Source organism: Amblyomma americanum, chromosome 8 (assembly GCF_052857255.1).
Source record: "Amblyomma americanum isolate KBUSLIRL-KWMA chromosome 8, ASM5285725v1, whole genome shotgun sequence".
NCBI lineage: Eukaryota > Metazoa > Arthropoda > Arachnida > Ixodida > Ixodidae > Amblyomma > Amblyomma americanum.
The window spans coordinates 9,228,416-9,250,947 of NC_135504.1; the positions used below are offsets into that span (position 1 = coordinate 9,228,416).

General features: G+C 45.4%; 1 protein-coding gene across 1 annotated transcript in view; it reads right to left on the reverse strand.

Moving 5' to 3' along the window:
- Positions 1 to 277: 277 nt before the first annotated feature.
- Positions 278 to 22,532, reverse strand: part of LOC144100035 (uncharacterized) — a 32,689-nt gene continuing 10,434 nt past the window's right edge. Inside the window, exons 5-10 of the mRNA XM_077633084.1 lie at positions 21,759 to 22,000; positions 16,455 to 16,582; positions 12,769 to 12,886; positions 9,918 to 10,094; positions 8,694 to 8,840; positions 278 to 1,105 (exon numbers count right to left, since the gene is read on the reverse strand). Of these exons, the coding sequence (XP_077489210.1) occupies positions 956 to 1,105; positions 8,694 to 8,840; positions 9,918 to 10,094; positions 12,769 to 12,886; positions 16,455 to 16,582; positions 21,759 to 22,000 (962 nt within the window). The 3' untranslated portion in view covers positions 278 to 955. The remainder of the gene's footprint in view (positions 1,106 to 8,693; positions 8,841 to 9,917; positions 10,095 to 12,768; positions 12,887 to 16,454; positions 16,583 to 21,758; positions 22,001 to 22,532) is intronic.

Consider the following 22,532-nt stretch of genomic DNA (forward strand, 5'->3'; position numbering starts at 1 on the left):
AAATAAAGCGGATGCTGGCGGCCGAACTAAAAGTAACGCCAACGCCTATTACCAGGACGCAAAGACAGAGAGAGAGAGAGAATAAACTTTATTGTGTTTTTGAAAAGGAAGGCTCCCTTCTGGCGAGAGTAGGCTACTGTCGCTCAATGGCCTTGGATCTCTTGGATCTCAGCCACCTGGTCAGCTCTGTCTTAGCAACTTTTGTCGCCACAGGTGATTTGGCTGAAAGGGTTCTTACTGCTTGCCCACATGCAAAGTATAAAAACAGTGCGGAAAGAAAAGTCGCCTCTGCCTGTTTCTGTATCTATGCGTAAGCCGAAACAATACACGTCGGGCAACGAGTGTTTTGTCTTGAAAATTGGTTTTTGAAAATTGGGGAGGCACTTTATAATTGTTTTGTTTGATTTGTGCTCGATCGTCAATTATTTCTTCTGATCTTCACTATCTAATATGTTTATGGCGCCCAGCCTGAAGTAATAAATAATTTGGTAGCTAGCGCAGTCTTCTGTACTCTCTTCTGGTTGTAACGTCTCGCAACGCTGTTGTCTGCCTTTTAGCTGATTCTGTAAGTTCATTAGCGTCGATAAGTTACATAGACATTACAGGAGCATTATCATAGAACATAATTTCAAAACGCAGAAGAGACACGCGAGATAAAAGTCTGGTTCTGACAACGGGTCAAAGAAAAATCTTACTTTGTAGACTCTGTTCACATATTTCGGTGAGTTACTGCTGCCATTTTAATGCTCATTTTAAAGGGACACTTAGAGCTCGCAATATCGCACGTGTAGCAGAGTTTTTAGCACGTGTACAGAAGGGCGCATTTTCGCTTCCAGCAACTCCACGCATCACGTTACTGCGAAAAAATGTATCTGTGACGTGTCGCTCTTGGTGTCCCATCAAAACTAGTCGGTGATGATTACCACGGTGAGAATAACACCGAGGCCAGTTTGTACTAAACCAAATCATGCATCCTTTTCAGGCGAGACGAGTCCCCGCCACAGTTACTGCCAGCCAGGTTGAACGTGACGTCATGGGCGAGCCAGGCTAGTTGGTGTGTGTTGTTTGGGTCCAGGTAGGCGAGAGTACGCCTGGCCTTCTGCATCTAAAAAGAGCGTCGATTGTGTGAGAAGCTTTCCAAGAAATGTGTATATATGTGTGCTTCTGAAGTATATTTCCACAAGACGTGCTGCACATCAAACGTTCTCTTATGTTGGTAGAAAAGGGGCTCTGAATAGCGGGGTTTGTAGAGGGGAAAGTTATATTTCAATAGCCATGTTAACATATCAAATGAAGAGTGGTGGTTTGGGCTTGTTGGTTCATCACAGAAGAGGAAATTTGCAGCGCAAAAAACGCCAGGACGACAGAAGAAACACAAGCACAAGCGCTGCATGAAAAAGCGCTAAACATATCAGAATGCACAAACGTTGTTCTTTCAGCTGGTGTCACCTCCAAGCAGCTGCGTCATAGGCCGGCACTGTAAAAAAACGTTTTTTCCGAGCACATGCCTCTCGTAAACGTTTGCTCCTGACTGTGTCTGAGAACATCGTAGATTTGAGTAGGAAGCTCGGGGGTCATTTATTTTTTCGCTCCATTCTTTCAGCATAGTTGCGAATTTGACGCCTGCTGCCGATAATATGATATAAAGGATAACTAAGTACCAGTTCTAGGCTAATTAAAACCATTTTTTCCTGATGAAAAAGAATGCTGTGTTCAAAAGCACCTATTAGCGGGATCCACACATGACCCAGGGAATATTTTTATCCAGTCGCGCGTGGAATAAACTTTAATTTAAAATATTTTAATTAAAGAGGGGTGTAAAACTTGAATCCTAATTGAGCATAAAATATAAATAAAGTTAGTAACAAATTTCTACACTGTTAGAAATTATTAGTACGCAAGCACTAATAATTCTGATGGGTACCAACTCCGAGCAAAACCGTTCGTTGTTGCCTCCCTTATCTGTTCGCAGCCTGCTTAGAGCTAGCCCTCCGTTCCCTCATGGTCGTCCTCTACGTGGCACTAATCCGCTGGTTCGGACCTGAGCAAGTCGGTTCTTACGTGTTCGCAGCTGGCATAGCGCGGGCACTCAGTCCCGCGGCACGGCCCGCTCAACCCAGAGCCTTTTTTTGTAGCGACGATGTGTCACCAGTCGGCAGTGCAGTTGGCCAATGCTCTCGTCCTTCAGGTCTGATGTGCGCATTTTTCTACGGTCCACATGCCTCTTCAGGCGTTGGTCATTAGCGAGTTCGACTTCATATGGCAAAGGTGCATACCAGTCAGTGACTACATGCGGTAACCTACATTGTCCTTCGAACCTGAAGTGTCTTGCGAAAACTTTATCTCCAGGCTCCAGTGTGCGCCTAGTGCGTCTAGGTTTCTTGGTATGGCGTTGCGCACACGACGAGACGAACACAGGAAAGAGTAGGACGTCAGAAAGAGCGCAAACTATCAACTGACTTTATTGCTATCACAGCAACATATATATGTAGAAATAACACGTGCAAAACAAAGAGGAGAGGGAACAAAGAAGAAGATTGTGACAAGTCAAGTCTGCATGAGTCAACAAAAGGAGCGGAGAAAAATTTTCTCTTTATCATATAAGTTGACCGAGGTATCGCTTACACAACTATCACCTTTTTCTCTTATGTAGAATGCCTCCAAAAGTTCGCAGGCTATTTTGTTCTTGCTTTTGCCCAGAATCCTGGTTTCTTTGAGCACCAGCTCACAACCAAGGCATGAAATGCAATGAGTGGGCAAGCTCGCCCCTTCCCTTTTTTGTATAGAAAGGGCATGCTCCCCTGCTCGTTCCACAATATACAAAAGTGGCCAATAGGCATGGCGTTCTGGTGGTATTTTCGGCCCCAAAACGCTCGCTGGGTTATGCTCCTGGATCACCGAGGATGGAACCCCACGAAGCGCATGCACAAAGAATTCTTTGTGCATGCGGCACATTTGGCAAACTGTACAGCGTGTTTAAACACGCTGTACAGTTTGCCAAATGTGTCACTGGCGTGGTCTACCAAATCCCGCTCAAATGTTGACGCGTGTATATCGGCCAAACTGGACGCTGCGTCGATGAACGAGCAGGGGAGCATGCCCTTTCTATACAAAAAAAGAGAAGGGGCAAATTTGCCCGTCATTGCATTTCATGCCTTGGTTGTGAGCCGGTGCTCAAAGAAATCAAGATTCTGGGCAAAAGCAAACACAAAATAGCCCGAGAACTTTTGGAGGCATTCTTCAACAGGGAAAAAGGTGATAGTTGTGCAAGTTATACCTCGGTCACCTTATATGGTAGAGAAAAATTTTCTCCGCTGCATTTGTTGACACAAGCAGACTTGACTTGTCACAACCGTCATCTTTGTTCCCTCTCCTCTTTGTTTTGCACGTGTTATTTCTGCATATAGATGTTATTGTGATAGCAATAAAGTCAGTTGATAGTTTGCGCTCTTTCTGTCGTCCTACTCTTTCCTGTGTTCGTCTCGTCGTGTGCGCAACGCCATACCAAGAAAGCTATGCACCAACTCGCCCAGCAAGACGTTCTTCTACAATACGCGTCTAGGTTGTTTAAACTTGGCTCGTCAGTGGCGCTTCACAGCGATTTGGGTGCTATAGATTAACTCAATTGTTTTTTTTTTCGAAAATGAGCTACGAAGGGCTTAATCCTGGAACCGTGTATCCAGAGATGAAGAGTACGCAATCACTAGTGACTAAACATATCCTTCGAAGCCCAATTGTCGGGCGTTGGCAATACATCATGGTTGGGGTGTGCGGTGTTGCTAAGAATGCACAGTGGTGGAAGGGCACAGCAGTTGTGTAGACGATTTATGCATTTTGTACTTTGACCAAATCTAATATAGAGCTGATATTACAGTTCCTAATGCGAGATTCGCACCGCACGCCTCCCTCACTGACGTGGTGATATTGGGAGATGTGTACCACAAATTATGTTAATCCTGTGGTTTTTTTTGGTAGCGACTTTTTTGCACACGCGATCTGGCCATGTTACCCTTGATACCGCAATACTGACATTTTTCGTCAGGGAACGAGTAAGTACTGAATGAGTTGTGAGGACGGTGGCTCTCTAGCAAATATTTTTCAGTTCTTGATGAGCGTTGCGGTTCGCATCAGAAGCTGTGACCGTGTCACTATTTCCTTTGTGATCTGGATTTCATTAGCGGCGGGGATTTTGTAAAACTTCTGGTTCATAGTGCCTTAATCGCGATAGTTACAACAATCGCGAAGTGATCTTGAGTATGGATTTCCTTAATGAGCATCAGGCGATCATCGACCTGCGATCCAAGCTGATCACGCTTTCGACTGAAGAAGCCATCGCTTCGATGAAAACTCAGGAAAATCACGTTGCCCTGTGTGTCCTGGAGGAAGAAGTGAGTGTCCAACCCCGGTCAAGCGTTATCGTGACCGTAGGCTCCACGAAAGCCATTAACGCTGAAGCCATCATCGAGGGGAACATGCAGTTGCTTCTAGACCGAGGAATCAGCATCGCAAGAGGCATCGCATATTTCCGCAATGACCAGGCCGAAGTACTGCTATCTTCAGCGTAGAATACCGGCACATTAACAGAGGAACGACGATTGCTTTCTTCGACGAAATATCCGACGTACGAGACTCCTTCGCCCTCTCCGACCTCTCCGCAGAAGATTCGCCTGACCAAGAGAACTCGCCCACTTTCAACATCAACCCAGCCCTGCCCCGGAGCAGTAAAGACCAGATCCGCAATCTGCTTCGAAGCTACAATGAGTGTTTTTCGACATCGCCGAAGGTCAGAAAAAGCCAATTGCCAAGCATCGCATTATAACGGACCAACACGTCCGACCTCTCCGTCAAAGCCCCTACCGTGTGTCACCGCGAGAACGACAAGCCATCCGGGACCAAGTCGAAGAAATGCTTCGCGATGACGTCATCCAGCCTTCAAACAGCCCATGAGCGGCACCTGTTGTTCTAGTGAGAAAGAAAGACGGCGCACTTGGATTCTGCGTTGATTACCGCCGCTTGAACAACATAACAAAGAAGGACGTCCGCCCCCTCCCCCGCATCGACGACACACTGGACCGCCTCTGCAATGCCAAATATTTCTCGTCGATGGACCTCAAGAGCGGCTACTGGCAAATTGAGGTCGACGAAAGAGATCGCGAGAAGACAGCATTCATCACTCCGGATGGGCTGTTTGAGTTCAAGGCGATGCCGTTTGGTCTCTGTTCCGCACCAGCGACGTTTCAGCGAGTAATGGATACAGTGCTGGCAGACCTAAAGTGGCAAATTTGTCAGGTATATTTAGACGACGTCGTTGTCTTCGCCTCGAACTTCGAACAGCACCTGAAAAGACTTCGAACAGTACTAGACGCCATCAAGTCGTCTGGCCTAACCTTGAAAGCAGAGAAGTGCGACTTTGCCTACGAAGAACTGCTGTTTCTACGCCACATCGTTAGCAAGGAGGCAGTACGCCCAGACCCGCAGAAAACAGCTGCTATTGAACAGTTTCCACCGCCGGTCGATAACAAAGCAGTGCGCAGATTTCTCAGACTATGCGCATATTACTGACGATTTGTGAAAAACTTTTCGCGTATCGCTGAGCCCTTGACCCAACTGACGAAGGCAGACGTGCCATTTAAATGGTAAGCGCCGCAAGCAGAAGCCTTCAAGGAACTTCAGCGTCGTTTACAGTCCCCACCGATCCTCGGCCATTTTGATGAAAACACCGATACTGAAGTCCATACCGACGCAAGCAGCGTAGGCCTATGTGCCGTTCTCGTTCAAAAAAGCGACGGGCTGGAGAAAGTCATCGCATACACTAGCCGTTCCCTTTCCAAGGCCGAGGCTAAGTATTCGACAAATGAGAATGAGTGCCTTGCCATCATCTGGGCTACGTCGAAATTCCGCCCCTACCTCTACGGACGGCCGTTCAAGGTGGTCAGCGACCACCACGCACTCTGCTGGCTTGCCAATTTGAAGGATCCCTCTGGCCGACTCGCTCGATTGAGTCTGCGTCTCCAGGAGTTTGACGTCACTGTCGTTTACAAGCCCGGACGCAAGCACTCTGACGCCGATTACCTCTCACGAGCCCCTGTAGATACACCGCCGCCGGACGACGATGAGGACGCCTTCCTGGGACCCATCAGCCCCAGCTCTTTTGCTCAGCAGCAACGCTCGGACCCCGACCTAAAAGGCCTCATCGAGTACCTGGAAGGCAAGGTTTCTTCACCCCTCGCTTTATTCAAGCGAGGACTGTCTTCCTTCTGCGTGCAGAAGGAGGTCATTGTGAAGAACTTCGCAGCGAGCAAAACAGCCTACCTCCTTGTTGTACCTGCTTGTCTCCGCGAAGAAGTTCTACACACTTCATACGACGAGCCGACAGCTGGACATCTCGGGTTTACTCGCACCCTCCGACGCATTCAAGACAAGTATTACTGGCCCCGACTGTCTGCCGATGTCGCACATTATGCGAAAACCTGCCGAGATTGTCAGCGACGAAAGACCCCTCCCACACGACAAGCAGCATTTCTGAACCCCATTGAACCTCCCTCAAGGCCCTTTCAGCAGATCGGCATGGACTTGCTTGGCCCTTTTCCAACGTCAACGCTTGGAAATAAGTGGATTATCATAGCGACCGACAACCTGACCCGGTACGCCGAGGCGAAAGCCCTACCGAACGGAACAGCAGCAGAAGTCGTCAATTTTTTCGTGGAGTGCATTCTTCTTCGACACGGCGCCCCCGATGTGCTCATCACGGACAGAGGAACAGCATTCACGGGGGTTTTAACGCAAGCATCCTGTGGTACAGCCAAACCAGCCACCGGAGGACAACTGCATACCATCCGCAGACCAACGGACTGACCCAGTGCCTGAAAAAAACCATCGCCGATATGCTCGCCATGTATGTCGATGCCGAACGCAAAACCTGGGATGTCATCCTGCCTTACGTCGTCTTCGCCTACAACACCGCAGTGCAGGAGACCACTCAGATGACGCCTTTTAGGCTCGTCCATGGCAGGGAGGCCACGACCACGATAGACGCCATGCTGCCCAACGTTACAGAAGAGAACGTCGACGTTGCCGCCTACCTTCAACGCGCAGAAGAAGCTCGAAGGCTTGGCCGATTACGGATCAAAGGTCAGCAGCGGTCCGACGCCAGACGCTACAACCTACGAAGACGCAAGGCGGACTACAAGCCAGGAGACCAAGTCTGGGTTTGGACGCCCATTCGCCGCCGTGGATTGAGTGAGAGCTTTTGCGCCGCTATTTCCGCCCACACAAGGTTCTTCGTCGGCTAGTCGAACTAGATTATGAGGTCATCCCTGACGCAATGACTGCATCCCAGCGACGCCGCCTACGACCAGAAGTTATCCATGTAGTCCGTCTGAAGCCGTATTATGCGCGCTAAAGGACGCTGCATTTCCACACCCTATTTTCGCAAGATCCGTTTCATCTCTTACTAGTCGCATTATTTGTTTTAATGCATCGGATCGATGCTTCTTTGAGAGGGGAGTAATGCCGCGAACATTTGCAGTGTTTGTTCAATTCTTCAAGTCTACCGCCACACAACTTTATCGCTTTGTTTGCGACGCAAGACGCGACTAGATTTATCTCGATTGATCGCAGCCTCGCAGCGCTGATTCTACGTTGTTCCGGAATGTTCTAGTAACTTTGCACGCTTTATCTCGAAAGTTCGCTATCAACTTTAAATTGACCTCGGCCTACAGCGGCGGGCATTCTGTTCTACGACCGCCGAGCACGCTTGTCGCTTCGCCGCCGCCGAGTGATTCAGTCCATTTTGGGTGCAAGTCAGCCCAATAAACAGTTTTCTTTTAGATCTTTTGTCCGTTTGCAGTTTGCAATGTGTATCCTTCCATAATTGACGAAGCTGTAACTTGTAAAACCACTTGTCATTTCAAAAAGAAAATGAAGATGCTTTTTATGCGTACGACTGACCCATCAAATACTTGTGCTATGTAGTGTTTACAATGATAGCCTCACTCCTGTCATATTTTCTATTGTGTTGCGAACTGTAGCGTTACTGGTCTTTTCTTTTCTCTTTGTTATCCTATGTGCCTTCATTAACTTTCAACTACTGTGAAAATTGAACTAAAGAGCTTGTTGAGTTTTAATGAATGTAACCACCCTTCTGCCTTTGATGTGTGACCCGGGGTGAGGCCTCGTCAGGAAGAATGCCAGCAGCTTCTTCCTTTTGTCTCATCTCGTGGGCATGTACTGTGCATACGAGCTCATGTCTGAATAAAATGATTGATTGATTGATTGATTGATTGATTGATTGATTGATTGATTGATTGATTGATTGATTGATTGATTGATTGATTGATTGATTGATTGATTGATTGATTGATTGATTGATTGATTGTATCCATCGCTGCTTCAACTGCCGCCACCACTACGTGACAATATGCATAAAAATTTAATTATTTAGACTGGGATCCTGTTTAAACGTTCAAGAAGTATTTGTCTGGCCATAACGTGAGATTTTAGTCAATGTTTCACAACAGGCTTTGCACATTGCAATATACCGGGCGTTCCAGGGAAATCATTCAATGTCAACCAAACATTAGGCAGATGAAATGGAATCAAGAGCTCGTCAGAAAGACAGTAGACTAGGGGCTGGAAGAGACTCCCAATTCACCACAATGAGCGCGTCGCAATTCGAAGAAAAGAGGACCCACCTTGCTTTCAACGGAACGAGCAGTTTCGAAGGCAGAGATTCCTCTGATTGTGCCATCGTCATATGAGGCGAAGAGACAGGTGTCTCCCGATAAGTAAATGAAGCGACTGCCTTGGGGGTCGTTGCGGTAGACGCCGTTCCAACATTTCTGTGAGGCAAAAGCAACAGTGTTTGCGTATGGAAACAGGCAACGCAGCAGAAGCAATCACGGTAAAACTCTAATGACCCTAAATCATCACATACAAACGCAAAAGCAACTAAACATGTGGGGACATGCACACAAACTCGAAGAGTGCGCAGGTGTTGTTGCGTAACGCTAAAAGAGATAGAGCCCCCACCGTGGGTACCAAAGGGGCTCTTCTGAAACACCTTCCGAAAAGAGCACGTCAACTCTCTCAATAACTGCAATTTGCTGTTTTGAACTTCTGAGCCAAATAATACACTTATACACGCAGCAGAAAACCCACAAACACACGTTAAAGTTGGCGAGCCCTTTGCGGCGACTTTTTCATGCTCGCACTCTCCTCCGTTGCACCGCTCCTGCGTATACCAGTTCACAGATGGCTTTTGGTTAGATTCTTTCAGACGTCAGGCAGCTACCATGGCCGCGGCCAATTTGCGGCGCAGCTCCGGCGTGTCAGGAAACTCCGCCCCCGGCGGTGGGGCCGACCTTTCAGAGTGCAAAAAGTGACGAGAGGAGAGAGAAAGGCGCGAAGACTCTGAAATTCAAATTTTGACTTCAGATAACTCGGCGTATACAAAGCGATGGTAAGAAACGTGACCACCCATGCTGCTTGACGTCGGTGCCGGGTTTACCTCCCTTCTCTTCTGCATCGAACATACCCACCAGTTCTGTACAAAAGCATTTTTCAACTGGAAAGAGTGTATGAACGTAATGGCTTCATGTATTGCAAGACTTCACTATAACAGTCAATATATCTGCAGATATTCCGTCAGAAGGTTGGCAATATTTTCCTATTAACGGTTTTGCTAGCGTCGTAAATGTTCCCCATTGGTTTTTTATGCAGTCTTAACTGCTAGAGGTGAGGGATGGTACAACTTTAAAAGACAGATATTGCTAGCATTGGAGGAATTGACCATTCCCTTGGTATTTCCATAGCAGCACCTTACAATATTCAAATATTCAAGTTTTTGGCCAAGAGCGTTGGGCATGGCTACCAGAGGAATTAAAAGGAATGTTGCGAGACTACCTCACATCACACACCATTGAAAACTTCTGTATTAGACGTCGCCTGGCGGCCGGGATGGTGAGCCTGCTCAAACTCTGGGAGACTGAAGTGATGTTAACGTTTTCGAAGACGTCCATTCTCAAGCTCAATGTCAGGGCGAACCGGGCCAGTGACGGTGCGGTGATGTTTCCGATTGCACGAACCATGGCATTCTGAGAACACAACCGAAAAAGAAGGCACATAGATAAAGACGCAATAATAAGACACGACACAGTGAAATATTCAAATAGGCGGCCTATTTTTCGCTTAGGAGACTAAGAGTTAAGCATAAACAAACATTGATCCTTGTGCACTCTCTGAATAAAGGCCGACGAGCAGTGTTCAATACAGTTAGAGCGGCTTTGTACTCACTCTGGTGTGCGTACTGTGTGTCTTTGTTTTTTTTTTTTTGCTAGGATATGTGGGAGCAACCGTGGTACTGAAAGTGTGTGGTCATCGAGTAAGTGCCGCGAGGTACAAAGGGGTCCACACTTCAAGTAATACCTGAGCTCACGCAACAAAAGGGTTTGGACGCAGAATTGAAAGCCGAGCCGTCTATTGAAGCCTCAGTGGCCTACAGCGGCTGCCGCGATAGACAACGCTTGTGAGAAGACAGCGCTGCCAGCGGCGCGGTAGCCGTGGAACGAAGGCTTCAAAACGCCACCAGGCGTTTATATATATATATATATATATATATATATATATATATATATATATATATATATATATATATATATATATATATATATATATATATATATATATATATATATATATAAAGGTACCAGAGTGCTTATAAAATGGGGGAAAATGTATCAGGGCCTGTAGAGATACAGCGGGGTCTTAGGCAAAGACGTCCTCTGTCTCCTTTGTTGTTCATGTTGTACCTGCAAGGGTTGGAGACCAAGCTAGAGAGGAGCGGACTAGACTTCAACCTTTTTTTTTCAAGCAAGGGGAATGGATTAAACAGTCATTACCGCGACTAATGTATACGGATGATATAGTGCTAATGGCTGACAACAAGGAAGATTTACAGAAGTTGATACACATATGTGGTACAGAGGGAGATAGATTAGGGTTCAAGTTTAGTAAGGAAAAATCTGCAGTCATTATTTTTAATGATGAGGGCGGCGAGCATAGAATACAGGTGTTCACGCTAGAAGTAGTGGATGAGTACAAGTATCTTGAGGTGTGGATATATAACGGTGCTGAGTAACTGACAGCATGAAAAATATGTAATGAATAAAGCTAGTAGGAATGCAGCTGTCATGAAAAATAGGGCACTGTGGAATTACAATAGGTATGAGGTGGTAAGAGGGATCTGGAAAGGGGTGATGGTCCCTAGCCTGACCTTCGGGAATGCGGTCCTGTGTATGAGGCCAGATGTTCAAGCAAAGTCAGAAATCAAACAACGCGGCGTAGGGAGGCTAGCTTTGGGAGGACATTGCAATACACCAAATCAGGGGGTACAGGGTGATATGGGCTACGCGTCGTTCGAGAGCAGAGAAACTAGCACCAAGATAGCATTTGTGGAGCGATTGAGAAAAATGGGGGAAAGCAGTGGGCTAAGAAAGTTTTCAGATACCTCTACATAAGGAATGTTGGCACGAAATGGAGAAAGCGAACTAGAAAATTGGCAAGCAAATACCTGGACAGCAGTACGCGGGCAAATCAGCAATTATCGGTTAAGAAAAATGTTAAAGAAACAGAAAGAGCTGTGTGGAAAGCGGAGATGCTGACGAAGTCGGCACTGGGAACATACAAGATCTTTAAGCAGGAAATTTCCAAAGAAAATATCTATGATAATTTTAGGGGAAGCTCTTTGTTGTTTGAGGCCAGGACGGGAGTTTTGCGGACTAAGACATATAGAGTTAGGCACCACGAGATAGGCACGTTGTGCGCTGCGTGCGCAGAGGAGGAGGAAACGGCTGAACACTTGATACTTTTCTGTAAAGGGCTTCACCCTACAGTGGAAAGCAGCGGGGCTGATTTATTCAAGGCATTGGGGTTTAAGGACAGTGAAGGGAAAGTAGATTTTAAGCGGGCAGAAGTAACCAAGCGAAGGTTATCTGATTGGTGGCTAAAATCATGACAAGAGTAAAATTTCATAAGTCATGGCTAGGTGGCTTGAACCACCACCCGATTTAAAGGGTTCAGCCTTATCCATCCATCCAACCATAGAAGCACAGTGAAAAGTAACACAGCACCAGCAATGCTTAGCCGTCACAAATACACCGAGCAGAACCGTCTCGAACTCAGCAGCGAACGCTGGAGCCCAGGGCAAGATTTCAGCAAATTATAGCTCCTCTGGGTGGTTCCGGAACGACCTCGCTGCACTAACATCGGGTCAACACTCTGATACGCAAGACAAATTTCTGACTGACCACCTCACCACTTCACAGTTTTGCAACAGCTGTCGCTAAATTTCTCTTTACATGGATGCAATAGTGGCCCCAGTTTACAGCGAAAGCTGTTCAGGGACATATTTTTAGGCTCTAATACATCGGCGTAGCATAGCATTACGCTTGCCATGCTTTTCTGTCAGCACCTAGTGCAGTCAAGCATGAAGAAATTTTAAGCTGTCATGGGAACGCAGGGCGATAACTCTGAAACTTCCGCATGCAGTGACGTCACAGAGAAAGCCACCACAACGTGCCATCGCACCACGGCGCGCTGATTCATTGTAAGACTTTGACATCGGACGCACTATAGCTGAAGGCAAATATTAACTAGTGAACAATAATTATTTAAACACCGCCACAGCCTGCCTCTTAATGTTTCTATACGCAGTGGAACTGGTGAGTGTTTTTTGTTTGTGCTGCTCCTTGTAAAGTTGCGAGATCTTACCAGTCTAGCTTGCCCTTGATCAGCTAGACAACTGGTATCCCAGGAAGCCGTAGCCTGCGGTCGAGTGCGCCGTGGATCAATGGTAGTAATGGTTAGCATTATGACCAGGATTGGCAGGCTGCAAAGAGGTGAAAGAAGACGGAGCACTAATGTCGCTTCGAAGAGCAGTTCACAGTAGTTAACAGAAAAATATTGAAATTTGTGAACTTGTTGAAAGATGAAAAACAAAGGCTCTGTATCTGTGCTGTACGCAGCCTCACTCTACCCTTTCCTCCATTATCCGCCGCGTAGTGTTCCTGCCCCTTATCGAGCCACGGTCAATTTTTGTGATAGTGTATAGTGTGTTTTGTCGACTTAACGCTTCTAAACTGTAGATTCCGATTGAAATACGGCATGCTGGAGTGCTGTGATGTTATTTACGTCCACTTGGTTGCTTAGCCCTCACTGACATTGCTAAGCACACGTTGGGTTTTGCATTTAACATGCATTGAATTGAACGCGCCATAGCCGCCATTTGACCTCAAGTCATCGGGCGCAAACCAAGAACGCCATAGTACCTCCGTCACAGGGCAGATTGGCCGGCTTATGCAACTACGAAAGGACGTTTCAGCCAAGAGACAGGCACCTGCTTCGGTCACTTCCAAGCAACAGCGGGTGCCCACTGAGCTTCCAAAGACTCACCTGACAACGACCGGAAAGAACGGTCTAACCAGTTAGCCCGTGTCTATGTTCAGCAACAGTGAAAACGCCATGGATTGTTGTTACGTCTTGTTTACTCTGCAGATACCGCCAAATGTGTGGGATGAAACGGAGTAGCCCTTATTAACGACCTTAGGCACAATGAAGAGAGAGGTGCATAAGACTATCAAGAGGGTTGTCCGAAAACAAACTGCTGATTTTTCACCTGCAGTCACATGTCCAGCCCCCAACTGAAGCCATGAATGTGTACATAGATCAAACGAGCCGTCAAATTCGTTCAATCGATATGCACCGGCTCAAGTGACACAGCTGTGGTTGGCGGAGCTGGGGCTGAGCTACCTGACCGAATCAAACTGGTTGACCCGAGATTAGCCAGCCACTTTGGCTGGAGCTCAAGGAATTACATGTGCTACAACCATCTATCTACCGCCAAATGAAGTCAGGCCGGGATGTACAGCCAATGCAGTGTCGTCTTAGCCAACCTTCGCGCTCTTTGCCTGTAAGAAGGAACTTCTGATTTTTTGCCAATTGATAAATTTGTCCTTAATGCTTTTAAACTATCTCAATTCTTTAGAGCCTGTTCGATCCTTCATATTACACCTCTCTATGTCGTTTACGCTACGATTACTGAATAGTTTTGACAGTTCGTCCTACCTACGCGATTCAAGGCTTTCATAGTTTGAACTCTCGTAATCAGGTTTGTTGTCTCCTGAGAGAACTGAGTAGTATCCTGTATATCTACCCTAAGGTGAGCTTCTACTGCGTACTCTGTAAGGGTATTTGTCGCATCTGTCATTCATCTCATGCAAACTATTGTTATCATCAGTTAAAGAGGAATACCTGTTCTCCAGCGAAATTCCTAACTTTCCACATTCTCCCTGCAAACTCTTTGAAGAGGGTCTTTCTTACTAGTTTATTAAATTCGCTTCTCACATCTAGGGAAATCGGACTGTTCACCATGATATGGTCACTACATCCCACCTTGTCGAGCACCTCCACTTAGCCAGTTGCAATTTTATTTCATACTTTAGACTGTCCATTAGGGCTCTTCTATGCGCAGTATTCCGCACTGCGAGGACCGCTAATAAATCCCCCTGCTATTCCCAGAACCACTGCCGTAATCCCCCACTTGCTAGTCACCCGTCTGTTTCTTACCTTCTTTAGCAATAATGTCGCCCATCTGAAGTCATCACTGCCTGTTTACTCGACTCATCGCTGATTCCGCGCTTTCATAGAACATTTCGAATATTTTGTCTTCATATGTGTAAAGTAGGTGCTTAGGCTTTCACAAATGTCAAAATATACCTCCTAATGAAGCATATAACAACAGATACCACCCTCTACATAATAAAGTAAAATTCTTCTATGTTGCCAGCTAAATCGCTGTTGAAGAATCCAATGCCTCGTTCTCGTCTTTCCACTCAACCACAATATCATTGTACGTGCCTGCACATTTAGCATACCATACCCTTCACCTGTCCTTGAAAGCTCACAAAGCCCTCTGACATCACATTTTATACCGGGTATTTTCCAGGACAGCCTAGGCTAACCTGAACAGATAATTTTCTACCATTAAATATTCCAGGTTCTTTTTAAAATTTCGGCCTGTTTTGAGCCAGGTAATCTTACCAACCTAAGCTTCTTCTAATGATTGACTGCAGTCGCACGGGACTGAGGTCCCGGGAATAAACTGTGAGTTGATATAGAGTTAGTGGCCAAGTACTGCACCAGTACGGCAAAATAATGTTGCAGTGACCGGGTCCGTATAGGCCATTGGCTGCCGTTTTAGGCTGCAAATCGGGCCTTGTTACTGAATCCCATTAAAACATCCTATCGATGACCTAGTGATTTGAGCATGCGCCCGCATGCGGGAGGTGTGTGGGGTTCTATGTCCATTGCCTCCGGACACCCATTCCTGATACAATGAGCACAATCTTTGCCCTGGACTGGTGGTCGGATTCAATGGTGTTTAGTGCCCATAGAATGGTTTTTTTTAGCCCACCATGTGCAAAAAAAAAACGGCATTATATTCGACCATCATCATACTTTCACTGACACTAGGATTTTCGTCTGCTTTTTTTCACAAAATTGCACGGCACTAGGGTTTTATCCGCTGTTATCTTACACGTGAGGCGGATGCTTCACCTCCAGGCCATCGCCTGATGTATACTAATAATCAAAGTGACAGCGTTTTACAAAGCATCTAGCCAACCTCCAGATGTGACTGCTAGTTTTGAACCAGAATTTTAAACCAAATTGGCTTGCCATCAATGAGCTATCTAATTTCGGAATAAGCTCTCTTCTCGTCCGCGAGTCCTCTCCACCATAAAAAATTCAAGAGGGCACTTTGTTGACCTAAAGTGCGGTGAGGCGAAAGCCTTTAGCGCGCTGTTGCTGCTTGTGTCCCTGATGTTTGGCTAAAAGGCTAATTAGGTACACAGTTGTTTGTGAACCTTAAATGCTGAAGACACTGGAGCGCGTTTGGGAGGCATCCGTCTCATTCGACGCCTTTCCGCAAACACTCTCCAGCGTCCTTACGCCAGACAAAAATTATCGTGGGACTATAAAAAGAAAGAAAAATAAAGTGTTCCTGCCCATGCCACTACGTAGCGTAGTCGTTAGCACGCTCGGCTGCAGAACGGAAAGATGGTGGTTTGAATCCCGCCGTGCACAGAAATTTTTTTCTCTACGAGTTGACGTCATTTGATTGACAGCTATAGTGTGACAGATTTTGTGGACGGGCGGGCGGACGGACAACGAGGAGCCATTAAAGGCTTTCGCCCCAAAATAGACCTAGGGTACTGCTTACTAGGGGTGACTCTTTTAATGTTCTTCAGCTCAATACGCGCCTGTGCTGTTGCGGTGAAAGTTTGGCACGTAAGCCATGCAAGCTTTTTACAAATATGCAGTCTATGTGTAGGATTTTCACGCGTGAAATCTAAGAAGAGAACCAAAAGCAGAAGAGGACCAAAAGCAGTTTTACTTACTGTTTGATGTCCCTCAGAAACGTATGATAAGAACCCATAAGGCGAGCGTTGTTGGGCTGAATGGGAGTGAAGGCCAAGAAGAATATAGTTGAAACTCCCCGAGATGCCCCTAGGACACCGTCTATTCTCTGGCGACGAAAAGAAGAAAGCAAAAAGTGGAGCTAAGGCGGGCAAAACACTCCCTGGCTCTCTTTTGAACATGAAGAGCGCTGGTTCTAGAACACTCCGCCAACAGACCAACCTGCGCAACTGCGCTGGAAGCGGCACGTTCTGTGGAGGGTCCACCACTCCGCAATCATGTCCGTGACCATTCAAGCCCAAGTGGGCCATATTCTCTTTTGTAGCGAGAGCTACACTAGGCTACCAGTTGAGCAATCACTTTGACCTATTTTGAACAAGTCGTAATCAAACGTCTTGCACCAGAGATCCACCTGCCATGCTATGGTAGCACGCGGAAAAAGCGGGTGTGGCGACGTTATTGCTCTTATATCTTTTGAGGGACATTTGCTGCTCTGGGAGTTATTATTTATTCAAACTTGAGCTGGATATCGCACATTATAAACGAAATCAGTGACGCAAACATAAAATAAAACGAACACTTAACTTCCTTCAACTGAGGCAAAGCTAATCGCTTATAAGATGTTGGTGCGCCCAATGTTCGAGTGCGCCTGCGAGCTGTGGTATGCGCACGTTTAGTATCTGATATCGAATTTAGAATTAGGGCAAAGACGTGCGCTCCGATTTATCTTCTACGTATATCGAAAACAGGATTCAGATTCTCCGCTTCAAGGTAAAGCAAACTTCTCCACCCTTGAGTTAAGGCGAAACAAAAACGCTTGAACCTTTTCTATTCCATCATTGATAAACAACAGTATATAAAGGAGTCCATTTCTCGAATCACGCGCAATAAGAATTCCAAGCAGGGAGAAGAAAAAAGACATTTGAAAGACTGCATGAAGTAGTCCTTTTTTTGCCCAAACCGCACGAGATAGGAATAAAGTGCCCGTTAATATTGCACGTGCTGAGGCCGGTGAGGAATTCTCATCTCTTGTGAACTAATTGCTGCATTAGCAGTTAAAGATACGTTGTTTATTAATTATTTTTATATGTTAGGTCACATCTGTATTTCATGTGCATTTTTTTCGGAGTTATGAGTCGAGTTAATTGTGTAATTAGTGGAAGTATGAGGAGCTGAAGATTATGAGTGTGCTGTTTATGTAACCACCCCTTTCCTATCTAAGTAGTGCATAGACTGATAATATTATAAAAAAAATAAATATGTATTCGGCCACAAGTCTGTCCAAAGGCTTTATTGATATTAAAGTCATGAAACGTTTCAGTCACTTTACACTCCCTTAAGGGCAAAGCGAATTTCCGCACCATTCATTAAAACAAAATTCGAAGAAGGCAGCTTTCGTACCGAAGATGCAAAATCAATCAGATGTATTGTTGAAATAGCGAGAGCAATAGATGAGCCAAGATGCTTTCATTAATCTCATTTTTTCTCCACCAAACATCAGCATGAGCATAGCTACACCCACTGAAGGAGAAACGCCATTCCATGCCACTTTGATTACTTCTTCCTGTGTCAACTTCACCGGCATTATCCGCGCAAAATTTTCGCTCGGACCCACAGAACTGTCATCCTGTACTGCGCTTGCCTTCTCTTGGACTTGCACGTTAATATTAACGAACATCTCTTACCTCACTATTGCATTACGTGCCAGGTCCAAACCCATTTCTTTTGATATCGGCCACAATGTCATAATCTTCCGTTTGTTTCCTGATGAAATCTACTCTCTCCGTGTCTCCTAAATTTACAGCAATAATTTTCCTTTCCATAGCACGCGGCGGAATCCTAAATATACATGTAACCGTTTGAGTGGGCCTCCTTGTTTTGTTTCGATCTCTCACATGAGCGCCTGCACGGTACAGCTGTCATCTACATTTCTATTTAGATGTACTGTTACACTTCCATTGATGATATGAGGGTACCTGCGAAAAATGCTCTGCACCACGTTTTGATTCTAGTCATTGCCCTCTCGTGGTCCGTATTTTAGTTCACTACGTGCACTAAGTAAAGATATTCCCTTACAACTGCCAAAGCTTTGCTAATCGTTTTAAACTGCTCCTTCATTCCGAGGCGATTCTGCATTGCTTCAGTTTTCTCTCTTATCGTTCTATTCGTTTTCTCTCTATTCTCTATTTCTATCGTTCTGCTTTGCCCGTCTAGGTCCTCGAACATTCTTTGTAGTTTCTCGCCTGAGTTGTTTGGTTTGGTTTGGTTTATTTGGGTTTAACGTCCCAAAGCGACTCAGGCTATGAGGGACGCCGTAGTGAAGGACTCCGGGAATTTCTACCACCTGGGGTTCTTTTACGTGCACTGACATCGCACAGTACACGGGCCTCTAGAATTTCGCCTCCATCGAAATTGGACCGCGCGGCCGGGATCGAACCCGAGTCTCTCGGGTCAGCAGCCGAGCGCCATAACCACTGAGGCACCGCGGCGGCCCGTATTTGAGTTCGCCACCTGCACTAAGTAAATATATTTTCTTACAACTGCCAAAGCTTTGCTAATCATTTTAAACTGCTTATTCATTCCAAGGCGATTCTACATTGCTTTAGTTTTCTCTATATTCGTTCTATTCGTTTTCTCTCTGTTCCCCATTCCTATCGTTCTGCTTTGGCCGTCTAGGTCCTCGAACATGCTTTGTAGTTTGTCGCCGGAATTGTTTGCAGGTGCAACACGTAGATGGTTTTCTTTCAAACACAAAGTGAACAAGGGAGAGGGTAGCGCAGAGAACTTGCCAACGCTGCGACAAAAGCACTTGTCTTAAGCAGCGTAAGGTTCTGGGCAAGTTGGTGCGACATCCTCTGAGAAAATTGGCGCGACAGGGAAAGACGTGGGCGAAAGAAAGAAAACACACACACAAGCGTCAACTTTAAACTTGAAGTGATTACAATTTAAAGTTGGCGCTTATGTACGTGTTTTCTCGCATTTTTGTCGCATATTTTTTTTAGTTAGAAAAATGAGAACGAAGTAAATGTGAATGTGCACGCTTTGTTATCTCTTTATGCTTAGTTATTTCTTGACTGCTTTTATACAACTCGGGTCTTCAGGACATGCTCCAATTGGCTTCAAAAAGTCACAAGGCTTTAAATTTCTGCAATGCTTTTTAGAGGGCAGCATTTGCTGCAAAGAAAGAATATAAGATTTTCTCTCGGTGGAGAGAGTAAAAATAGATAGTAATGGCTCTCCCCCTACTTGCTCCATGCTGCCTCTTAGTCCCCGGAAATCGAAGACATTTATTAGAGGCTTTAATTGGCCAAGCCTAGCTTCTTTAATCACACCCCTCGAAAACTTATCACCGTGAAAAAAGGAAAGCCACATTGTGAACTAAGCGCGGGTGAGGGCTCATTAAACCGTACATTAATTTCATGTGTAGTACTCAGATACCTTTCGCAGCAGTTTACTACGAACTAAGCTCTTTCAACCCGATTGCTTTCGAAAAGGGGCAATTGTTGCAATGCGTTGTGTCCCCATACATATCTATAACATAGCTACATATCTAAAACTCGTTATTCATGTCTCAACTAAACTACTGTTTCCTTGTGTGGGGTACAACTACACAAACAAAATTAAATATATGCACTACAAAAAAGACTATTCGCCATATAGCTGGAAAAGACTGCTACACTCCTACTGCGCTGCTTTTTAAGAATTTTAAAGTAATGTCAGTACACTATCTCTACTCGCATAACTTAGCAGTTCACTACAAACAGCACATAACTACCTCCGAGAGTACAATGCTTTCGATCGCCAATTTAACAACACTTACACGAACATATCCTTGGCGCTCTGCTCATAACTGGACAGTACCTTTCGTACGAACAACGTTTGGCCAGCAAATGCTTGCACATGCTCTGCCAACTCTGTTAAACTATTTTCGTCAATATAACGTTAATATTGAAAATGTTATTCAGAAAACAATTCATTCATTCATTATCTCGCAAATGTAATTGTTCTAGTCCCCTGCAGTGTGTTCTTCCTGTGTCTTTTGGATTTTTTGCGGGTTTGTTGCTATGTACAATTGCTGTTATTCGATCATCATGTTTATCATTCGTATTGTGCCTTTATCTTTAACAACAAAATAGACTGAGCTAAGCGTAGTAAGAGATAAAATGTCTGTAAATGTAAAGGGGAGGTACTGCCTAAATTGTAAGCGCACCAAATGTTACTACCGACACCTCACTGTTTTGCCATGCATTGGGGCCCGAGCGCCGTCAAGTGAATTAACGTTCACTTTTTGTCTCGGGCCCCTCATTTCTTACTGAAATGGAAATAAACTTCAAACTTAAAACTGCAAAATAAAATATTTTAAAAAGTTCGTTCTTTTTGAAAATTTCTATTGTTTCAAGAAGGGTTTTTTGGAGGGCTAGTTGGTGCTTCTCGTTCATGATTAAACTGCGCGACAGAAACCGGGACAAAGACAAGAAAAACACGTACACACATGGTCGTAATACATGGTTAGGCCGTCTTCATTTTTCGTTCTCTGATTTTTTGGTTTCACCGATCAGGTTTTTATCTTCCTCTACCCTTTTATCTAGGCATCAAGGGCGTTTAGGCATGCACACACATGGGGGTTTTTAGACTGGTTCTCCAGATTGGCTCTACTAAATTGTTAAACTTATCTGCTGTGTTGGATCCCGGATGTGTCACGTGGTGGGTGGTGCGTTTAAAAGGAATGATCGAAAGCGTTTTTCGAATAAAAGTTGGAAGTCTGCGCTCTTTGTGTGTACGTGTTTTTCTTGTCTTTGTCCCCGTTTCTTTCGCCCAGTTTAATCATGAACGAAATTCTATCGTTTCAGCAGAACATGCAGATATTTCAAAACTTAGTCTTTGGATTGCAGATGCGTTAGCCGATTCTGCGCCATATAAACTAACACACTTGCCTTAAAAAAAGCAGCCTACTCAATTGCACAACGAAGAGATATTGAAAATTTTAGTTGGTTGGTTTTTGGGCAAAGGAAATGGCGCAGTATCTGTCTCATATATCGTTGGACACCTGAACCGCGCCGTAAGGGAAGGGATAAAGGAGGGAGTGAAAGAAGAAAGGAAGAGGTGCTGTAGTGGAGGGCTCCGGAATAATTTCGACCTGGGATCTTTAACGTGCACTGACATCTCACAGCACACGGGTGCTTTTGTGTTTCGCCTCCATCGAAACACTGCCGCCGCGGTCGGGTTCGAGCCCGGGTACTCCAGAAACCTCTCGCAGAGTAAACGCGGCTGCTTGATTGGCTCACCTGGTAGATTTCGTGGAGTTTCTGTATGTCTCGAAAGTCTCCATAGGTTCTGTACGTCGCAACACCCGGAACTGTTGGAAGCAGGCCAAATCCCCGCAAGTAAAGGTGCCGGATAATCATCTGAACACCGGTAGCGAATTGTGGCTGGTCTATCGTGAACTTCACTTGCTCCAGTGTTCCACCGAAGTCGAGGGTGAAGAGGTACGAGCTTCGGTGGTTTCGCAGGAACAGGTACAAGGTTTCTGCATGTCCACAAGGCGGGAACATCAAAAGGCGAAAAATTCGAGATTGCATATGACCCTGGATATATTGCTCGATTCAGCCGTTTTTTTGCAACCATCTTTTGAAGTCCAGCTTTCTGGGGGAAAAATTTTGAAAATCAAAAATTGTAAGACACTGTTATAAAAATATTGAAGGTAAGTGTCCATTATTCTGATATGTAGCAAAATATTTCTTTTAAAGTGTTTCTAGCGATCGCAACGAACAGTTGAGACTGCCATAGAAAACCAATGGGGGAGCGCTTTTGACGATCGCAAAAACGGGAATAGCAAAAAAAATACTAGACTGCCGTCGGGTGGTCTGCGGATATGTTGATTGTTATAGTAAAATCTTGCCGTATATGAAAATAATTGTGTTCATAAACGGTTTCCCGCTCAAAAATGCTTTTGTCCAGAATTTGTGGGTACGCTCATACCTAAGGTTAATATAGCGTTCACCCTCTAGGGCCCCCTAAGATAGAATGAATTTGATGCGGTATCCTGCAAACCTGGGAGG